The following is a 20,809-nucleotide window of genomic DNA, read 5'->3' as shown; positions in this document are numbered from 1 at the left end:
CAGAGCGAGCAACCGGCCCGTTTTCAGAATGTTTTTAAAAGTGTGCAAATTGCATGGCACGATGCATCATGATTATATTCAGAGGAACACTTGTTTAAGTAACGTATGCAGGTTAAACGCAACATTTTGACTGCTACCAAGAGTAAGTGCGACATACCATACAGAAGTCTTAATCAAGCACTAGTTCGACAAGGGTCCGTAAATAATGTTTTTTTTTATTATATGAAAACATACAGTACAAATTGGCAAAATGTTAATGGTATTAATAAGGAATGGACAACAAAATTCAGTGTATGACATAACATTAACACATGCTTAATAATACTGGAATGGGTTGTGGCCGTTTGGTCATGAAAGTCACATTCATTTTTAAATGCCATAAAAAATACAATTTAAGAATTTCACATATGAAACAAACCGTATAAAAAAATTCGGCATTTTGGCGTACAATAGCTAGCTGGAGACTTTTAATAAGTGAGTGCTCATTAAAAATCAAACGTCCGCACATGTAAAAGAGAGCATGTACATGCACACACAGTAGACCTCCTCTTATCCGTGGTGATGTGGGGGACAAACATCGAAAATCCCTATTATCCGCAATTGTACTCCACTTATCCGCAAAAAGATCATGGATAATCGCGGATTTTTCGGAAAAATATGAGAACAGGTAAATATACGTTTTTGGCAGACCCTAAAGCTCATAGCAGATAGTAGGAGTCGCTGGTAATAGGGTCACGGATAATAGGAGTTATACCGAATAGCGTTGGCTGTAAAGCATTTTTGTTTTCAGTGAGCTTTACCTCACGTGGCATTAATTCCAAAATTCAAGTCACCAAAAATGATATCCTACAGAATATACTCCACTTGTTACGACTTAAATTACAACTCGAGTCATTAACGACAGGCTGTCAACCCGAAAGTTTCTCCTACCAAACGAACAAAACTTAAATAAGCGCCCACATAAAACGTAAATACACCAAATTTCCACACTGTGGCCATCCTGTGGCACTCGTGTGTACGTTCGGTAAAAGCCAGAGTTTTAATTTCATCTGAGTTGGTCTGGATCGGTGACCGAAAAAAAATGCACTCAGCATACCACATCCAGTATACCTCCTGCTATGGATGTGGCTGCGAAGTCACGTGCCACCTGCTTCAGTCCACCGGCGACCCAGAAATAATTCGGTGAGAAAGTTAAGCCCCAAGTGGAGCCGTCCCTGTAGAGTTTGTGCTGCGAGGACACTGAACTCTGCCTCCGGTATTTCTTCTGCCGTGAATCACAACAGAAGCCCGTTGTGCCTCGGTATGACGAAACAACCTGCAGGACTAACACAGTGTGGGGGAGGCCTTCATCGAGCAGTGGATTGACAATTATGAGCACAGATGAGCATCTACTAAGCAAAGGCAATAAAGTGTAACTTCAACATTAGCGCAGTCCCCACGCTTAACAGAGATAAAATAATAATAAAAAATAAAACGTGAAATATGCATGTGTAAGCATTAGTTCGCAGTTCTTAAGCACAGATCGGTTGATTTAATCACTTCAGACATTCATAAAAAAAAAATTAAGCTTTCTCACGTCAGCCCACAAAAAAATAATTTGTGCAAATTTTAAATACATTGATTTTTATTTTTTGTCTTCTTGCATTATATTGTGCTAAGCATGATTGAAATGTTACTTTACAGAGCCAGTCTGTATAGAAAAAAGCCCTCATGTTATTTATTATTCAGTTATAATGTGATTTCGCGACTTCAAGTTACAATACAATATCTCCAATCATCTTTTAAAATCAGTAGTTTAATTTTCTCCTATTTCATATCTATATATATAAAAGCACGTGCCCCTGAAGTGATAAGAGGTTTGATGATTGTAACTTTCTAACATTGAGGTAATGTACAAGGCAATATCTGCCGGGCATCATTAAGAAAACATCTGTTTCGGCTGCAGCACTGCCAAAGTGTGAGCAGGTGTAAACTCTTAACTCGGGTACATTCTCACGATTTCAGGTTTGCCCCAAAACAGAAACACAACAAACATTACATTTCCATTGTCGAGTCTGTGGGCACCATTCCTTATCAAACCGTCGTTTCCACATTTACTTTTTTTACACCAATGCTAGCATCTATCACTGCGTAGATTTTTTTTGGCAGTTGTAGACGTAAAGCTCTCTGGTGAATTTCTGGGTCGCGTTGTTGTTGTTGTTCGGCACGTTGTCCGTCGTTTTTCTCAACCGAAGAAGCGCCCGGTACGTGGAGCGAAAACGTCAGGTCATCGGGCCGAACAAACACAGCGGCATGATCCCAAAACACATCGGAGAGCAGTGTCAGTGGCTGCGTGTACTCGTCTCAAAAATCATGGCGCGAAACAAATTTGTAGGAAAATTCTACACGTGTAGAGAAATGTTTATAAAGAAAAAAAGACTGCGTTGGGAGTGCAATAGGGTGCTGCTGAAAAAAGGTAGTAGTCATCAATACTCTTTTTTCACCAGGAACATCCTGCTTTGGGATGTCTGCCCAGTTCCTCTGTCAAACATTTCCGCGTATCGGAGGAAACCGGAGTGTCCGGGGAAAATCCTCACACATGAGGAAAGGGCCCTCACACTCTGCGATACAAGTCATGGGGCTATTTGCTGTGCTGCACGTTGGAGTCTCACACAGGGCATAACTCTCGACATCAGGGTTCTTCAGCTATATTTTTCGACGGCCCACGTAACAAAATGAGCATGTGCTGCCAGGCCACGTGATGTAGGTCCCCGTCATAGTTTCATGTGCACAGACGTCAAGACGTCACGTGGTGTCGTGACGTCGTAGCGTCTGTACGTGAACACTCTCTCATCTCCAGCTCTTTCATCTCTCTCTCTCTGGGTTATCTCGTATCTCACTAATCTGCATACATGTATATCTCGGCAGGCAATAGTTTGGTAAGCCATTGGTGACCAGATGTGGCCGGTGGGCTGCCAGGTGAAGAACTCTATACTAAATTACGAAAATACTCTTTGGTTCTTTCGGTAAAGTCACGAAGGTAAAAAATAAAATAAATTAAATCACGACGTTTAGATCGCAACACAAGCGACCGTCATCAGGTGGAACAGACACAGCAGGAGAACTGCTGACATAGGAGAAAGAGCTGCTGCAGCGAGAGTTTATATCGGGTTTTGGTGGGCTCAACCCAAGGGTAGGCGGAGCTAGAGAAGGAATCTGTACGTAAATGTGGCTGGGGATCTTCTCACAATGACATGTTAATCTCTCACATTTACGTACAAATTCCTTCTCTAGCTCCACCCACTTACCCTTGGGTTGAGCCCACCAAAATCCGATATAAACTCTTGTTGCAGCAGGTCTTGCTCCTATGTCAGCAGTCCTCCTGCTGTATCTGTCCCACCTGATGACGGTCGCTTGTGTTGCGGTCGAAACGTCGTGATTTATTTTATTCTCTACCCACGTGACTTTACCGAAATATCCAAAGAGTATAGATCCCTGCAGTCACGAAAACTTCAAATCAAGATGAGACTACGAACCCTAATCCGAGTACAACTCTACCACCGCAACTCTGCTGGATCATAAGCGCTCGCCATCCGATGTAGTAGGGGCATAACGAATTCACCCAATATTCAACATTTGTCTGGACACTCAATAATTTGTCTTCATTCAGGGTCACAAGTCGATTCATGTATAACGAATCAAGTGTTTCACATTGTGTTTCGACGAGCCCATTGCTTACGACATACATACGAAACGACAAACATCGACTCTTACACGCGCGACTCGTCGCACGTATCCTGGGCTCGATCATGGATATTACTGGCTGAATCGATACTCCGTTACACCTTTGATGAACAAGGCTCTGCCACCACATCTGGACATTACGAGGGCACAGGTTTGTAATTTTACATGCTTCAGCCTGTGTCATTTTAGACAAAGCAGGTGGCTCAGGTTAAGAGTATTTTTACAGTCAGATTTTTTCATCACAAGGCATGTAACAATAGATGACCCCAGCAATTCGATGAATTGTCACGATTCTTAGTCGCAGTTTTACTTTAGAATAAACCTATTTATCGTATGGCGTTTGTGTGGTTTCTTTTATTGGTCTAATTTGTCCGGAAATTTGTTTTCTTTTTCGATTAGGTTATCAAAACTGTAATGACGAGAAAACCCCAATCACAACAGAATCATTGTGCAGGCTGAAACACCACGAGCTTCAATCAAGGTAGTAAAATGTGTCAAAAGTGCACAGCCTTTGTGCATATGCAATAAAATCATTAGCATTTCCTGAATAATTGCATTGTGCTCCTCTTGCCTTCATTCAGCATCAGTCAGTCACATTTGCTTATATTTATTTTGATGGTGATCTAAGACAATTTCGACTTCTTCGGTAAATTACTGATGGTTATTTGCACAAAACAAAGACCGTGCGCTTTTCACCTGTTTTTGTGTCTTGTTCCATTCGGTAGAATGAAACGCGAGCATATCACTGGCATATATATCGTGCGTGAATTACCAATAAATTATCCTTCTGTGCACGATCCAATGCTGCCAGAATAAATTTCAATCCGTGAAATTACGGTTCGTTATATGCCTACTAACCATACGACGGGCAGACTGCCGCGCTTCACATTAACCGAGGGCACAACTCCACCTCCCAAACTGATCAATCTGTCGCCAATAAACACTGCATTTTTAAACAGGAAGCAATACAAGGCAATTGCATGGCTAAAGTGCAATCTCCACAGACTGCATCGTTCGTGTATATATTTTTTTGCGCAGCAAAATTGATTTACAAATTTTGCGCACTCCACACCACTCGACAAACCAGACCCAGCGCATTGGACGGGAGTCATTACCTTTTTTGGCTGAATGCAAATTGCAGAAACTCCACGGTGGAGTAATTTCACTTACCCAACATAAAACTATCGCTCTTCTCTCATCGCTTTCCCAGCACTGCCTTGCCATGTCATTGGGTGAAATCCTTAGTTTCACAGTTGAAGTGGTCTGTCGTGCAAATGTAAATAACGAGCTGCCCATTATTTATCGACGCTGGGCGTAACTCGGTTGCACAAACGCTTCGATTCAACCGCAGAACGGGGCAATGTATCAACTGTAAAATGTGCTATTTCAATCGAACGATTCAGAAGCTTCCCTCCACAGCTTATCTGTGGTTCCCCAGCGATCGTGAGATGCAATTTGATTGAACGACGCTTTGCAAAAACGAAACGTTATTATAATGAAAGCGCAACCTGTAAAATAAAATAGCAATGCTAATGCAAATATATATATTTTTCAGCAGGGTCCTGCTACATTGGGTGTTTAGCTTCATCTTTGGAGGAAAACCTGAGTGCGCAGAGAAAACCCACCAAGTATTAGACACTCAACAATGCCATCTCCTGACGACGCCGTGCAACTCCGCGACTACAACGCCTGGCAAGCCCCGGTCGTCACCCATCTAAGCGCTAACCAGCGTCAATGCACTGCTTAGCTTCCGAGATCCGATGAGGTCAGGAGCATTCGGCATGAATTGGTGGTAGCTCGTTCACCCAATGTAGGTCGGTCGACCCAGTGTTTCCGGAGAGGCGGTCTTGGAAAAATAAGTCACGCTTCTTTGCATTATTTCCAAGAACCAGTGAAAGATTGAGAGAGATTTGGTCACACAGTCGGTCCACCTGATGCTCTGGACCCGGCGCTGCTTGGCGAAGGGGGTCACACTTCGCTGCTGGTTTCATAGATGTTGTCTTCCATGAGGACGATGACCTGCTCAAACTTGTGGGCCAGCTGCATCTTGCGCGTCGTCAGATTCTCTTCCAGTGAGTCGACGATCTGTCGTGGAAATGCCACGCGCACGCGCACACACACGCACAAAGATGAAGAAAGACAAAGATCCGCTGTATAGCCTTAATATACATTTGGGGCAAGTGCTGTTAGCGAGCACCTATGAAGGCCGGAACGGTATACAAAGTGGCCAACACCACGCCCGACCGCCTTTGTCTCCCCAGTGGCGATGTTTACACACTACACCAGGTACTCATATCAGGCTGAGTCAACCGAGGGGGAGGCCCAGGACCGGTTCAGATAATCGTCAATGGTGTTGGCCGTGAGCGGGAATCGAACTCGGGTCGCCAGGTTCGTAGTGCAGTGCGCTAACCGCTACACTACCGCTCTCCCATACACAGACACACAGAAGACACGCACACGCGGCACGCTGCTTCACCCAGCAGCAACCGAACAACCCGAACCACAAAACCGAAAATTATTTACATTTCACTTCAAAAAGTCAAAAGTGATCATCTGCTTAAATTAGCATTGCGGCAGTTAGGGAAGTCTTCATCCAGCAGCTGATAGATCATGGCTCAATAACTGCATTTGAATTCAAGTGTAAACACACTAAACCCGAAATAATATCAACTGAATGACTGGAAAACGTTGAGCGTAATGGGAAAATACTTCAGCAATTCCTGATTCAAACGCACCCTGGACAAGTGACGTCTGGATGGGAATGGGGGTTTGGTGGATCACAACCGTTTAGAGTCCTCAGCCAGTGGCGGAAAGTCCACATTCTTATGGCAAGGGCAAGTCTCTGCCTAGGACAACCATGGGTGACTTCCCTCCACGTGGTGGGCTGAGTCAACCGCCCGCAGCCGCTTGCTCAACTGCTCAGCCGCCCGGCTGGATTTTGCGTAATGTGCATAACTTATTTCACGTGGATAACGTCAAAACTCTATCGCATACTCTAGTGCGGCTGACACTTGACGATGATAATAATAATGATAATGGCGGCATATTCTGACGAGTGATTTTATTGTGTCAAAGCTGAGTTTGCCCCACTGAGCAATCTTTTACGCAAGTGGATACAGTATTTTAGCCGTGCTGTCGAAGTGGCGACGGTTGTTAAAGCGAAAACGTGATTTCCCAGGAAGAAGCGCTCACCTCATGTCGATACCTCTTTGCGTACTTGTATATTTCCGACATGGCGTAGTTGGTGTTGAACTCATTGGTGTACCTCTGGTGACAAAAAAAGAAAACATGTAATCAATCTCGGGAACTGAAAACGCAGAATTGCTAATTACCATCATTAAAAGAAAAAAAAACATTGAAAAACAAGTTCATTCGACATAATATAAATATCTTGATTTGAAGCTTTCGTGACGCTTTGGTTCTTTCGGTAAAGTCATGTAGGTATAAAAATCTAAATAATAGTTTCTACCTACGTGACTTTACCGAAAGAACCAAAGAGTATAATATAAATAACCACACTTGTCAAAGCGGCCGGGTGGCAGGGGGTTTGATTCCTGACTATGAAGCCTTTTCTATGTGGCGTACGTATGTTCTCCCCCTGTTCTGCATGGGTTGCTAATGGCATCAATGGTTTTCTTCCAAAGAAAACACACACACAATGTCATTGGTCTTGGCCAAACATCCCAATGCAGCAGGGCCCTCATCAGAAATTAGTCTTTGGAGCCACCGTGGCATTCTGGGGTAAATAGGTAATTATCATTATAATTTATTGTTATAAAGCACCGACTGGAGTAATTAATTGGATTAAACAACTTAGATCATTGCTACTGGGAGTCTCATTATGCTAGATAGCTGGAGGGCAATGGAACAGTGAAGATGAGATGTGATGGGAGGCACTTTGAGATGCTGGTGAATTTTATAGCCCTGTGAGTGCAAATCATAACATATCCTCATCCTAAGTCGAGTCTGCCTCTCACCAGTTTTAACTTGTTTATAGTCAAAGACAGAAACTCGTCTGAGTGACAGCACGTGATGCAATGCTGCCACAAAACACTTACTGTAAATTGGATGGCTGTGTCACAGCTGTGTACAACTAGACGACATTTCCATTAAATTTCACAGCGTAAAACGAAACCCAGGATGGCTGAGCAAGCTGCCGCTGTTATATTGCCGCTCATTCGCGGGACGTGTAGTAAAGCGCATTTTTTCCAGTGAGCGGGTTTCCGATGACACATCGGTGACCTTGTTAACTCGTCTCCAATGGACGTTTTTCGTGGTCGTACCACGGGCGTCGTTTCTGCACAACGTTCCAACGTTTCGCTCCCTGTGCTAGGAGACTATTCGGCAAAAAAACAGAAATGGACCTCCGGGGCATGTGGAGCGGAACGTCGGGAGGAGGTACAACCGGAAAACACACGGCATAGACTGTACAGAGGCACAGTCAGGAAAAGCTCGGCACGGCTGCGGGACGCCTGTATATTTGCAGTTTGCATGTCTCTCTCCCCGTAGTCACGTGGGGTTTTCTCCGGGTCCTCCGGTTTTTCCCTCCCACATTTATAATCAACGTGCATCTAGAGCGTTTGGCTGCAAAATATGTCCACGTGATAAGCCACTCTGTTGAACTATCACGAGTGGCCAGGTCGCTTCGGAAAAAGAGCTACACAGCTCGGTGGGGGCCTTACCTGGAAAAAAAATAAAAGTTTAGTTTTTAGTTTAGTTTATTACACCAGTGCATCGTGCGCTGCATTTCCGCGCCTTCGGCGATGCTCCGACACGCAGCTGGAGCCACGTCCGCCGAGCGAATAAACGCCCGCCGCGAATTTCGCGCACGGCTTCGCTGACAAGGCGGTTAATTTCCTGTGGCCGTGTCACTCTCGGAAAACATGTTCTGCCTGGGCGGCTGGGAGGATGGCGGGGAGGGTGCGGGGTTGGGAGAATGGGATTGGGGGGGGGGGGGGGATTGTTATGAGGGGGGGGGGTGGAAGGGCAGGAAGGGTTGGGCTGGATCGGGTGAACCGAGTCTCTTGAGGTTTAACCCCCCCCCCCCCCACCCACAGCTCCCACTGCCTGCGTACCAAGGACCCCCCCCCGCCAACTCCCTCACAGCCAGGGGGCACAGTCACACTTCGGAAGTTAGAGGGATGCCCGACTAGCAAATGGTTCCCGCTGGTTATTGGTTGGTTAGATTACAGATAGGACCCATGAAATCTGCCTACCCCCCCCACCCCCAATCTGCCGGCAACTTCTTTGCGGGCGAGTGGGTGTCGACCGCGACTGAACTGTGATCACGTTAAATCTACACAACCACGTATTGGCTGCTGGCTCGGGGAACGGGCATCGCTGGGACTGGCTGGTCAACGGACGGTGTGACCGCCGCCCGTAAAACAGAGGAGGCGAGATGTGGGCTGCTGTTGGGGCTACACGGTGGGGAGCAGGGGGTAAGGCAGAAAAAAAAAACATCCATTGTTGTAGCGTACTGTTTGTTTCTATTGTGCCAAGGCGTACGCTCCCCGCCTTCACCAAGCCACAGCAATCGGCTTGGTGTAGTCCGGTCTAAACGACCCCCGCCCCCCACGAGTCGCGCCGGCATAGATGGGGAGGCCCTCATCCAGCAGTGGAATGCTTGACATGTGTACACGCACCCAACAGAGATTCCCCCGTTGTTGCCTACGCAGGTCGGAGGGGCAAGTGTTGTTCGCGAGCGTCTCTGACGGCCGGAAACGGCACGTGAGGTCGTCGTTTGTGGCCAACACCACGCCGGGTCACCTTTTGTCTCGCCAGTGCGGAATGAGCACACGGCACACCGGGTACTCATTTAAGGCTGAGCCAATCTGGACAGGGTGGCCCAAGGGTTCAGTCATCAGTTAACCACCACTTAGCCGTGGTCCAGAATCCAGCTCGGTTGCACTGCGTTCATTGCGCGTGCCCAAAGGTCCCTCCCGACAGCCTACACAGGCTGTTGGGGCATGTGATGTTAGCGAGCACCTATGAAGGCCGACACGGCACACCAAGGGGGAAGTGTGACCAGCATTACGTCCTGCCGCCTTTGCACATCTCCCCCAATGCTGAGATGTTTACGTACCGCACTAGGTGCTCACTCAAGGCTGAGGACCAGTTCAGAAATTCGTCACCGACGTTGGCCGTGAGCGGGAAACGAACGAAACCGCGCGTGCGTGCGCTCGCAAACACGCACCATCGACTCCTCGGCCATGTACGAGTTCATTTCCTGTTCGCTCAGCATGGGCAGCTGCTGGATGTCATTGTAGTACTCGAACACCAGGCTTTTGTACTCGGGGATCTCCTTGGCGTAGAGCAGCTTGTTCGTGGGAGAGTCCTGGGCGTGTGGGAACAAAACGGCAAGAGGCACGAGGTTTCGGTTAGGGGAGACGGGCGCATAAAGGGGCGCCTTGTGAGTGCGCGCCGCTCGGCTGACGCACCCCGCCATCGCCGATGACGGGGTTTTTACTTTTTTTAAATACACCAGGCTCTTGTGCGCTCCAACGCTGCCCCATCACAACGGAGCAGCTTGTTCCGTGAGATGAAGCCGGCCACGTGGGAATGACAAGGGCACGGGCGTTCCTGCTGAAGCAGCGGCACAATTACACAACTAGACAAACAAAGACGACGATCCACCCCCCCCCACTCCTCCGTATAGCCTTCACAGACTTTTAGGGAAAGTGCTGTTAGCGTGCCCTAATTAAACTAAACTAAACCATTTTTTTCGTTTTACCAGGCTGGCACGGCACACAAAAGGGGTGGATGGCTGGGATCATGCCCGGCCACCTTTGTCTCCCTAGTATCGATGTTTACGCACCACACCAGGTTCTGATTTGAGGCCGAGTCGACCTAAGGAAGGCCCAGGACTGGCACAGATAATCGTCACTGGTGTTGGCCGTGAGTGGAAATCGAACTCGGGTCGCCAGGTGCGTAGCGCAGCACGCTAACCGCTGCTCCACCGCTCCCCATAACAACACACACACACACAACGCACACACACACAGGCGTGCTTGGACTGTTGCCTATGGGAGAATGTTACAGCTGGACTTTTTTTGGGACTGCGACGGAACAACTACGACTCTCGGGATGCACCCATCGAGATTAAAAGTCCCAGGCTTAAACCACTGCCTGAGACGTATTTATATTATTTCCAGAGCCTAATCTCCAAGCTGCAAGGCTGGCTTGGAGTAGAGATTAGGAGGCACAACTTCTAGACTACAGTCCAAGGAATGTCCATCCACAATATATACCTACATTGCTCGTGGCCTCTATTCCTATAATCCTATGCACATGTTTATAGGCGTATATGTTATAACAATGAGGGCATAATAAGGCAAGATGGATGTGGCCTTGCCCAAAATAATTACCGGAACGGTCTTCCGGACTCGTCCGACCGAAATTGAGCACCGATTAATTTTCCGTTAGCTCACCACTCGGCAGACCGCTCTATTGATGTTGTCAGAAAAAAAAAAAATCTGGCGAGCGAGGATGTACTTTACCGGCGAGAATAAGGTAAGGAGGTTGATCGATTACGAGTGGGAGGCGAGCGTCAGAGGGGGCGGCAGGGCCGTGGCGCCGGTGGGGCTCCCGCGCCCGCGCGTTATTGAGTTGCAGCTGAGACGGTCGCACCGCGCGTCCACTCGCGCTGATAGACAACGCCGACCCACCTGCTTCCGTGCCCCGGGCACATTCTCAGCGCGAGGGATAAGATTAAGGTTTTGTGTTTACTAAAAAAAACTAAAATGAAAATGTTTTACCGGGTAAGGCCCACTGAGCTATGTGGCTTTTTGGTTTGTTTCAGAAGCAACCGGGCCACAAAATGATAGCTCAACGAAGTGGCTCATCATGTGGAAATGTAAAGCAGTCGAATACTCTAAACGCGTGTTTTTTTACGCGGAGAAAGAAAAACGGAGGACCAGCAGAAAAATCCACATGACCACGGGAAGAGAGCCATGCAAACTCCAAAAATACAGACACCAGGGTGGGGATCGAACCCACGGCCTCCTGCATACCAGGCGAGGGAATTAACATCTCACGCAATTTAATGGACGCTTAAATGGGCGCTTAAATGGGCGCTTGAATCCCGCAGCGCCTTGCATCTCATTCCGGTCATTACAATGGCCAACTCGAGTGTTTTTTTTTATCCTCTAGTTTAGCCGAGGGGCATCCCCAGTTGTAGCTGTCTTTGTGCAGCACAATGCCATTTGGCACTGGCCTGCCAATGGGCATGAGTCTGTCATGAGGGGGCGAGCATTGGTCACGCGTATTCCCAATCGAGTTATACGAATAATGTCGTTCCGTTATCAGGGGGCGATGTTGCCATCGGTTATTCCAATTCAGTTGTTATTTTTTGTTTGTGTGGAAACATTTTTGGACCGCGAGGCCCGGCCCTCAAGTGAAATTCCGACGAATAAATCGCCATGGATGCACCCTGCGATAAGCCCTTCCTGGGCTGTGAAATTCTACCACTCGCCAAAAAATATAAATTAAAATAAATTTCTCTATCCCTCCCTCCATGTACATCTGCACAGCATCTTGAGGTGCTGTGACATTTAGGCACTGGCTCCGATCCACATAATAGATTATAATGCAACGTAATGTAGAAATGCATGTCTGTAAACAACTGAAATTATATTGTACAGGTTGTAATATAAACGAAGGGGGAGCAGCATGCTCAATGTGAGTGCTAATGAGGCTGCTACACTTTGAAGTAGATTTCTAGGAAAGGCGCCGTGTTCATGCTGTGTTTCATAACTCCAGGTTATTAAAAGTTGCACAATCACAAACTGAATGGACACAGACATACACATGAGGAGGGACGCTACCTCAAGACGGCAGAGCCATTTTTTTCATTGACCTCCACCAACAATTGGGTAGTGTTTCAGATCCAGAATTGTTATAAATCGCCTTTTTTGTTGTTGCAATTTAACGATGAAGGGGAAAATACGTGGGGGGGGGGGGTGAGGGGGGGGAGGGAAATATACAACACATTAATTCTATTCCAAAGTGATCCCCACAGGAATTTTCTTGGAAAACATTCCCACGGTGCCACCGCTGCTGCCACATGGTGAGCGAAACAAAAAAAGAAAAGGAAAACAAAACGCCTAAAAATGTGGCCCCGTCGCGTGCCTAAAGTGGCACACGAAAACGCCGGACAAACAAAGCAAAAACAAAACAAAAGTCCGCCTGGCCGTCCGCGTTTCCCTTGGCTGATTAATCCAGACTTCCTGTGGCCGTGATTCAAGCGCACGCTTCCTTCCGGCGCCCGTTGCTCCGCAGGGCCCCCGCGGGGACGGGAGCCGTGACGCGGCAGCCCCGAAGTCCCACCACCACCCCTGCGGGCGCGTGATTTGTGACTTCCACATATCAGCCGCGTTTGAGTCAAGCTGAAACTGCCGCCGCGTGGATTTTACAGGCGCGGATGAAGTCGCTGCAATGTGCGTAATAATTGCAAATCGGTGCAGTGAATTGGGTAGTCGGGGGGAGAATTTCATAAATGTCACGCGCCGTAGAAGGAGAGGAACGGTGGCGCAGCGGTTGGCGCACTCTGACCTTGATTTTATAATGCTCTGCTATAAGCTAAAGGGGAGGTATCATCATCGCCATCATCATCATCAGCAACGGTCATTCCACTTCTGGATCCAATTTGCTCGTCTTGAATCAGCAATGCTGACATTATGCACTCCCAGAAGGGCGCACAGCTGATGGGATGTGTAGAAGTCTTTTATTTGTTACGTGGAGAGACAGATATGTGAAGGAGACAAGTTGCCTGCTTATTTCCACTGCCGGGTGAGATCCTCCTAAGGCCATCGCTATCCCTGACAATCCTGCGATGTAGTAAATCCGCCCAACACCTGCACATGAGCTGATTCCATCGCTCCATCTCCTCGGTAGACGTCCTGTCTGACACGTTCCTTTCCCTGCCTGCCGCTTTGTTACTATCCTTGGCCATGGGCCATCAATAAAGGACATCGTATTTCTATTAATATTTTTTAACCAGAATGAACATTCCTCCACACTCAAAAGCCAACCCGCCCATGTGTCCGCCCGCCCGCCCACGTGTCCGCCCGCCCGCTTGCCTTGCCAAGGGTGAGCGACGAGAGTGAGCAGGCGTCGATGAAAGCCTGCGCGATGACGCTGAGGCAGGCGTCCATGTGCGTGGTCTTCTCCAGGTCGAACACGAACTGCGGGTTCTTCAGGATGTTCACCCAGAAGCGCAGCGGCAGGCTGTGGGCACACGGCGGGACGGCGCTGAGCGGCTGACGGCCATTATCGAGACGCGCCGTGATGGCACGTGCACCCCCCCGCCCCCTTCCCCCCCACTCCTTCTTCTCCCCCCCCACCCACCTCCCCCCCACTAACACCCACCACCGACCGTTCATTCGCCACAACTCGTACGGGTAATTGCCTTCAGGGTCTCTGTCAGCCGTGAACAAATGCAGCGGGGTTAGTGTCGCGCCGTGGCACCCACGCCGTCGTGCAATCACTGCTGCTGCTGCTGCTGCTGTTTTTGTTGTTGTAAGTATTGCGGTCACGCACAAAACTGCACACCTGGTTAGACGTGCGTGCTCCGTTTCTTTCCTTTCTTTGTGCCAAGTTAACTGCGGATTAATAAAGTGACGAAGCTGTGTCGTTTGTTTAATCACTGTCATTGGTTTAGGCACACCTTTGCAACCTTGACACCGGGCTGTCTTGAGATTGGGGCATTGATATAAAAGCAGCGGGCAATTCTCAACGTGCCCCGTGCAACGCGATTGAACGTGAAGGATTTTAAAGCTGCCTTAGTTTGACACTGCCTTGGGCTTCTACTAGGTTCAAAGACATGTGATTGTGTGTACATTTGGGGCAAATGGTCATGCTGCGTTCTCGTTTAAGCAGTGCAGCGGTTGGCGCGCTGTGCTTTGAACCCGGCGACCCAATTTCGATTCCCGTTCATGGCCAACGCCAGTGACAGTTATCTGAAGCGGTCCCGGGCCTCCCCTAGGTCGACTGAGCCTCAAATGAGTACCTAGTGCAGTATGTAATCATTGCCACTAGGGAGACAAAGGGGGCCAGGCGTGGTGCTGGCCACCCACTCCTTCGTGTGTGCCGTGCTGGCCTTCATAAGCGCTCGCTAACAGCACTTGCCCCAACAGTCTGTTAAAGCTATAATACAGGGGATCTTTCTATTTGTACATTTGGTGCATATGCTCATGCTGCATTAGAAGCAATAATAAAAATGAATGTGCCCGAGCATCTTCATGTCGCGCATGTCATTGGCCGCCTGGTGAAAGATGCAATTTGTCAATCCAGACGTAACAGCCCGTTACATTATCCGTGTACCCTGTTTACAAACAGATCTTGCGCAACAGTAAAATACAGATTCACAGAAATTAAATGGACCAGGGTGACACAGCCCTGCAGTAGCTCGTTCGATACTTGTTGCAGAGGTTCGCGGTTCAAATCCGGCAGGCAGCCCTGGTTAATGCTGCAGGTGTGTTAACCATAACACGTGTGACGTCTGCATCACAGTGGACGCATGATGTAATTTGAAATGAGTGGGCCGTTGTATCTCGGCATTATGGTCGAGATTTGCCAATTTCGAAAAAAACTACTCGCTAATTACTCAATTCGGGATTATGCATCGCAGGGGTCATCGCCTACTACCGGAAGACTCATGCCCGCTTGTAGGTACAGCTGCCGAGTCGTTCTGTGCCACAACGGGACAGCTGCCACTGGGGGTGCCCTTTCAATGCGCTGAGATGAGATGCAAGTCGCTTGTCGCGTGTAAAGCCCTCTGAGACGCCACCGGCGTGAAGCCGGGTGGCTCTTATCACAAACACATCATGAATCCCTTGTATGTTGCCAACGAGACACACGTAGGGAACTGCGATTCGTGACATTCACAGGTGCGAGTAACCAATCGGTCGGTCGGTCGGTTGGGCAGCCTGCGCGGGTACCTGTTGGTCTTCCAGATGTGCACGGTTTCCGGGTCCACAATTCCCCGACTCTCCGCCTGCTCTTCGAGGAAGTCGAAGAAGAACTTGATGGCCATGGGCGGCTGCTCCGCCGGGTACGTGAGGATCGCCCGGAAGAGGTCGGTCACAAACTTCTGCAGCGTGCCCTGCGGTGACACGATCCAGCGGTGGGTGGCGCGTTTGCCACTAGGCTACGGAGGATCGCGGTTCGAGGCTAGCGGCCGCCCTGGTTAACACTACGGCGGTACGTGCAATCCGTTTCCCGGTGGACGGTAAAGATCGCATGACCGTCAAACGTCGAGAATGTTAACTGCATGCTATTGAAATAGGAAATAATGAATTTTGATTTAAAGCTTTCGTGACTGCAGGAATTCATATTATTGGTTCTTTCGGTAAAGTCACGTAGAAGGGAAACAATCAAATAATAAAGATAGAAAACAATAAAATTATCACGACGTTTCGACTGCAACAACAAGCAATCATCATCAGGTGTGAAAACCACAGCAAGAATTTTCTTGCTGTGGTTTTCACACCTGATGATGATTGCTTGTGTTGCAGTCAAAACGTAGTGAGAATTTTATTGTTTTATATTTTTATTATTTTATTGTTTCCCTTCTACGTGACTTTACCGAAAGAACCAAGAATAGGAAATAAGGAAATAAGGAAAAACAGGGGTAACCATAAGGATGGGTCACTAAGGCTGCTGCTGCTGCCAAAGCAAAAGAACTCAGGTGGACGTGGGCAGCACGTGTCATGAAAACTACTGACGAGAGATGAGAGGCAAAACTCTAGAGACTGAGGGAAGGGAAGACAAGCAGAGGGGCTCAGTGGAAGAGAAGGCAGCAGTCAGACGACATCACAGAGTCCGGAGGCCACTATTGTATGGTGGCAACTGGATGGTTTACTCACAAAGCCGACAACCACATCAACTTAAACGCACCCGGTCTTATCAAATATTTGTAAGTTAAGCGGGGTTGAGCATGGCTAGTCATTGGATGGGAATATGTCTGGCAATACAAGACCCTGGACACTTGGGCTTACAAGGTGACCACAGGGAGACAATACGGAAATCTTTCTTGAAGGTATCTGTGTGGAGCTCTGCGTGTTGCCTCCTCAAACGTGTGGGATTTCCTCTGGCTATTCCCATTTACTCCCGCATGAAACCAAACACTCATGAATTGAATTGTCCAGGACCATCCGGCAAAAGAGTCGTGAGATATATTAAGGCCTTATTGCAATAACGGCATTATTATGATTTCCAGTTCGCCAAATCGGTGAGGCTTTTTGTGCTAATAAACAAGCACAGTGCATCAGGACACCCGAGCCTCTACCTTCGTAGACAGAAGTCTTGTGAGGTAAACCTCAGGCAGGACTTTCTTCCTTTTTCCTTGTTGAGATTTAGACTTCTTAACCTCCATCATCTCATCAGCTGGAGTCACCTGGAAGGCAAAGAAGTCAGTGCTGCAACATTCCCCGCAAATGGCATGAACATATATATATAAAACATAAAATGTAATGTGAAAATATCAACTTACCAAGTGGAAATAGTTGTCGTTGTCCTTAAGGTTATCTGAAAGATAAAATTTTACAATGTAAATAGGAAGATGTATTTTAATAAACAATAAAAAGAAAACTCTGAAATCATGGAACAACATACGACAAGGCAGCCTTGCGTGAATACTCCTAGGCACAGCCTTCTGTGAAACACTGACCAAGCAAGATGCCTGGTAGTTGTTAAAATCAGTGTAGCCGTGAGTCCTAAACTTTAATCTGGAGAACGGGGTGGGCGGGGGGGGGGAGATGTCAATCCCAGCTGCCAGTTAAAGTGCTGTTATAAGAAACACTCTCTCTCTGTGCCTTCATCAGTGTGACTGAGTGTTAGAGTACGTGTGGGTGTCCATCCGTGCGAGAGGACGCTCTGTCAATAACATGGATTACAGTGTGCGCCCGTGTAATATAGCGCACCTTCGTTCGGACAGATGTTTTTCTTGTCCTTGAAGCTCAGCGCTAAAGATGCCCCATCGGGAATCTGTAAAATGAACACGCCTATCAGAGAGAGGCCCGCCGAGGATTTTACAAGACCTCACCAAGGCCCATGTGTTGCTGGAGTTGGGTGAAAAGCTTATCCCGTCCTTGAGATGTTGTTTTTGGTTTTAATCACGTTATTTGTTTCTTCTGTTGCTGCTGCTGCTGCTGCTTGACAGTGGTGTGCAACCACAAATAACCAAAACAATCTCAGCATCAGGAGGACAGATGTAACGAGTGTTTTTACTATTAGCAAAGTATTTTTGTTTCCATTACACATTAGCTGAGCACAGGCTAAAAACTCTAAGTGACGAACAACAAACAGCAATACTGAAGTTGTAATAGATAACCATCGATAACTTTGCTTCAAATGAACACGGTTATTATACCGGCTTGGTTAAAGTCGAGTACATTTCATTCTTGCTTAATCACGTGGCGCCTTGGTGCCACAAATCTGCCACTCGAAGCGCCATCGCACATTAATACTCATAAACATGAAAACAGAAAAATTCTATACAATGAGAAAGCATATATACACTGTCTATAGTTCACAAAAGTGGCTGTACAGAAGCCGTTCGGGGGGGGGGGATTCCGAACTTGAGCAGTGCGAGGGGAACAGCAGAAGGAGAAGTGCTCTTGTGGTACGCTGAGTACTCAGCATGGAGGAAGCAATGCGTGGAGTTCGCGGATACAGTAACCGTGGGCGATGAGGAGGCGACTACCCGCCATTGAGTGACTCAGCGAGTGCTAGGCCGGTGATGCGTACACCTCGCGCCGCACAGGGCTGCCACTGGTGGCTCTCCTTGGCGAGACGGCAGCAGGTCGATGCGAGATGATGCGATGTAGGGTGTTCCGGGTTTGCCGACACATCTAGGCAAGCGCCAGCGTTCGTGCGAATCCTAAGCCTTATCCTAAGCGCGACTTGCGACGAAAGCGTCCACGCGTGAAGCCCTGCTCAGGTTGTTGCCTGGGCAGCTACTCACCTGGTAGGCGGACACGCTGTTTATTTTTTGCTTCGCCCCTTCTACTTGTGATATGTCCACCAGGTTGCGCAGAATGATGCTCCCGCCGGATTCGGGGAACCACTCTGTGGGTGCGGTTGAAACGCGGTCCGACATGGGAGGGGGCGGCGGGGCGCACAACGCACGTGAACTCTGAGGAGCGATTTCATTTCCAGGCCAGTGAAGTTCATGCGACTGACAGAGAATTTGTTGCAGCGCGTCGCTGATACTCGAGTGGCCGAGTTTCGCATTCGCATTTATAGCGTACACGCGTGTGACCTGCACGACACACTCATGGTCACAATTCTCAGTTCGTGTGGCTCCTTCGAGTGAGATAGCTATATACAGGGTGTCCATAAAGGTTGAATTCATTATTAGAATTGCAATAATTGTTGTTATTTTTCGACAAGTGGATTGAAATGTGGGGTTGAAATGTTGGCAACGTATTTCTGATAAATAGTTTACAGCCTGACGTCAATCTACTGCTGGATGAACGCCTCCATGCTCTGTGACCGTCATGGGACCTGTTTGAACTCATCACTGCTGGCCAGTGTGGGTTGGTGATGGAGCGTGGGCCAAGACACTGACAGATAACTCTTGCCACCGATGTTAGCTGTGACGAGGATTCAAACTGAGTTCGCTGGGCTCACGGTGCAGTAAGAGAACCGCAGCACCACTGCTCCACCTCATGTCTATTACTGTATGCACGTACATTTAAAACCAAAGAACCTTCAAGTGATCTTCAACAGCACGCAGCAACTCAATAATTCGAAAACAACCTGAGCTGAGATGCTGGCATACACCTGGGACTCCCTAAAATCTTGATATGATGCACGTCGCCAATGCCATGGCGGAAAAATGAAGCTATAGCTGGAGATATACAGTGGTTAGGTCACCGCACAAAGAACCCGGTGACCTGAGTTCGATTCCTGCTCACAGCCAACAGTGACGAATATCTGAACCAGTCCTGAGCCTCCCCACGGTCGATTCGATTCTAAGTTGAGTAGCTGGTTCCGTGCGAAAACAGCAGCACTGTGGAGACAAAGGCGGCCGGGCATGCTGCTGGTCACAGCATCCTTTTTATGTGCCATGGCGCGCATATTCCGGCGTTAATAGGTGCTCGCGAACAGCACTTATCCCAACAGCCTGTTGAAGGCTATACGGGAGATCTTTGTCTTTGTAGTTTGTATTGACTGAGCTCAACATGCAGCCCAATTATGAGTCTTTAATAATGGGCGTTATCTTTATGGGCACACTTTTGGTGAAATTGTAAACTCAGTGCTAATAGCAGTTGTATTATTATTATAGTGTGCACGTGGAGGCCACAAATGATGTGTTTACATTTTTAATGAACGGGGCAGGCCCACAAGACACAACGCTCCTCACTTAGTCACTTCACAATGACCCATTAAACACGGTGCCCGCCGCTGACTTGTCACCTCGAGTGGCTTGCATGCACTACTTCCTCCTGAGTGGCTCTCCCGCCAAAGCACTCAGTAGGCATTGTGCATGGCTCATTTACATATATATATAAATAAATTACGTCCCAGAGTTAATAACAAACAGGTCCCTGCAGGGTGGGCTGGTAGAAGTTCGCAAATGAGATCATGTGACTTCCAAATGTTGGGTGCAATAAGACATATCAAGTCTCTGCGCTGTCTATTGCTGATTTTACACCCAACAGCACGAGATTTCACTTCGTTAAAGTATTGAAAGGGGACGGACGGACGGACACATTAATCTATTGCAGGCTGGTACACTCAGTTTACAACTTCGTTCCTACCAGTATAACAATACCCTGAATCATTATTTTTTTTGGGGGGGGGAGTGGTGATTGTATGTATGTATGTTGAACTTATTTCGCACCGTACGTAGCAAACTGCGCCAATCGGAGGTGTGGCGGAAGGACAACAAAGTAAACACAAAAGCAGTGGTGAGTGCGATACGCTATGAAACGAGAATATTGAGTTCGTTTCCCCGCCACGGCTGACGTCAGTGATGAGCGATATCTGAACTTGTCATGGCCACCCCCTTCCCCCCTACCTTCACCAACCAATCGTCACTGACCAGGATGGTGAAGTATGGTCAAACCCTCGTGACTGACAC

General features: G+C 47.9%; 1 protein-coding gene across 2 annotated transcripts in view; it reads right to left on the bottom strand.

Annotated features, from left to right (window-relative positions):
- Window positions 1-195: 195 nt before the first annotated feature.
- Window positions 196-20,809, bottom strand: part of PLXND1 (plexin D1) — a 91,989-nt gene continuing 71,375 nt past the window's right edge. For both annotated transcript variants that reach the window (XM_076072091.1, XM_032966480.2), the window contains 9 exons: window positions 18,686-18,789; window positions 17,643-17,706; window positions 17,213-17,247; window positions 17,009-17,116; window positions 15,660-15,823; window positions 13,800-13,947; window positions 9,917-10,057; window positions 6,916-6,990; window positions 196-5,808 (listed from right to left, as the gene is read on the bottom strand). In XM_076072091.1, coding sequence (XP_075928206.1) covers window positions 5,692-5,808; window positions 6,916-6,990; window positions 9,917-10,057; window positions 13,800-13,947; window positions 15,660-15,823; window positions 17,009-17,116; window positions 17,213-17,247; window positions 17,643-17,706; window positions 18,686-18,789 — 956 coding nt within the window. In that variant the 3' untranslated portion in view covers window positions 196-5,691. The remainder of the gene's footprint in view (window positions 5,809-6,915; window positions 6,991-9,916; window positions 10,058-13,799; window positions 13,948-15,659; window positions 15,824-17,008; window positions 17,117-17,212; window positions 17,248-17,642; window positions 17,707-18,685; window positions 18,790-20,809) is intronic.

Source organism: Petromyzon marinus, chromosome 36 (assembly GCF_048934315.1).
Source record: "Petromyzon marinus isolate PM22_M1 ecotype Great Lakes invasive population chromosome 36, UKy_Petmar_22M1.pri1.0, whole genome shotgun sequence".
NCBI lineage: Eukaryota > Metazoa > Chordata > Hyperoartia > Petromyzontiformes > Petromyzontidae > Petromyzon > Petromyzon marinus.
This window is presented reverse-complemented; position numbering and strand designations above follow the sequence as displayed.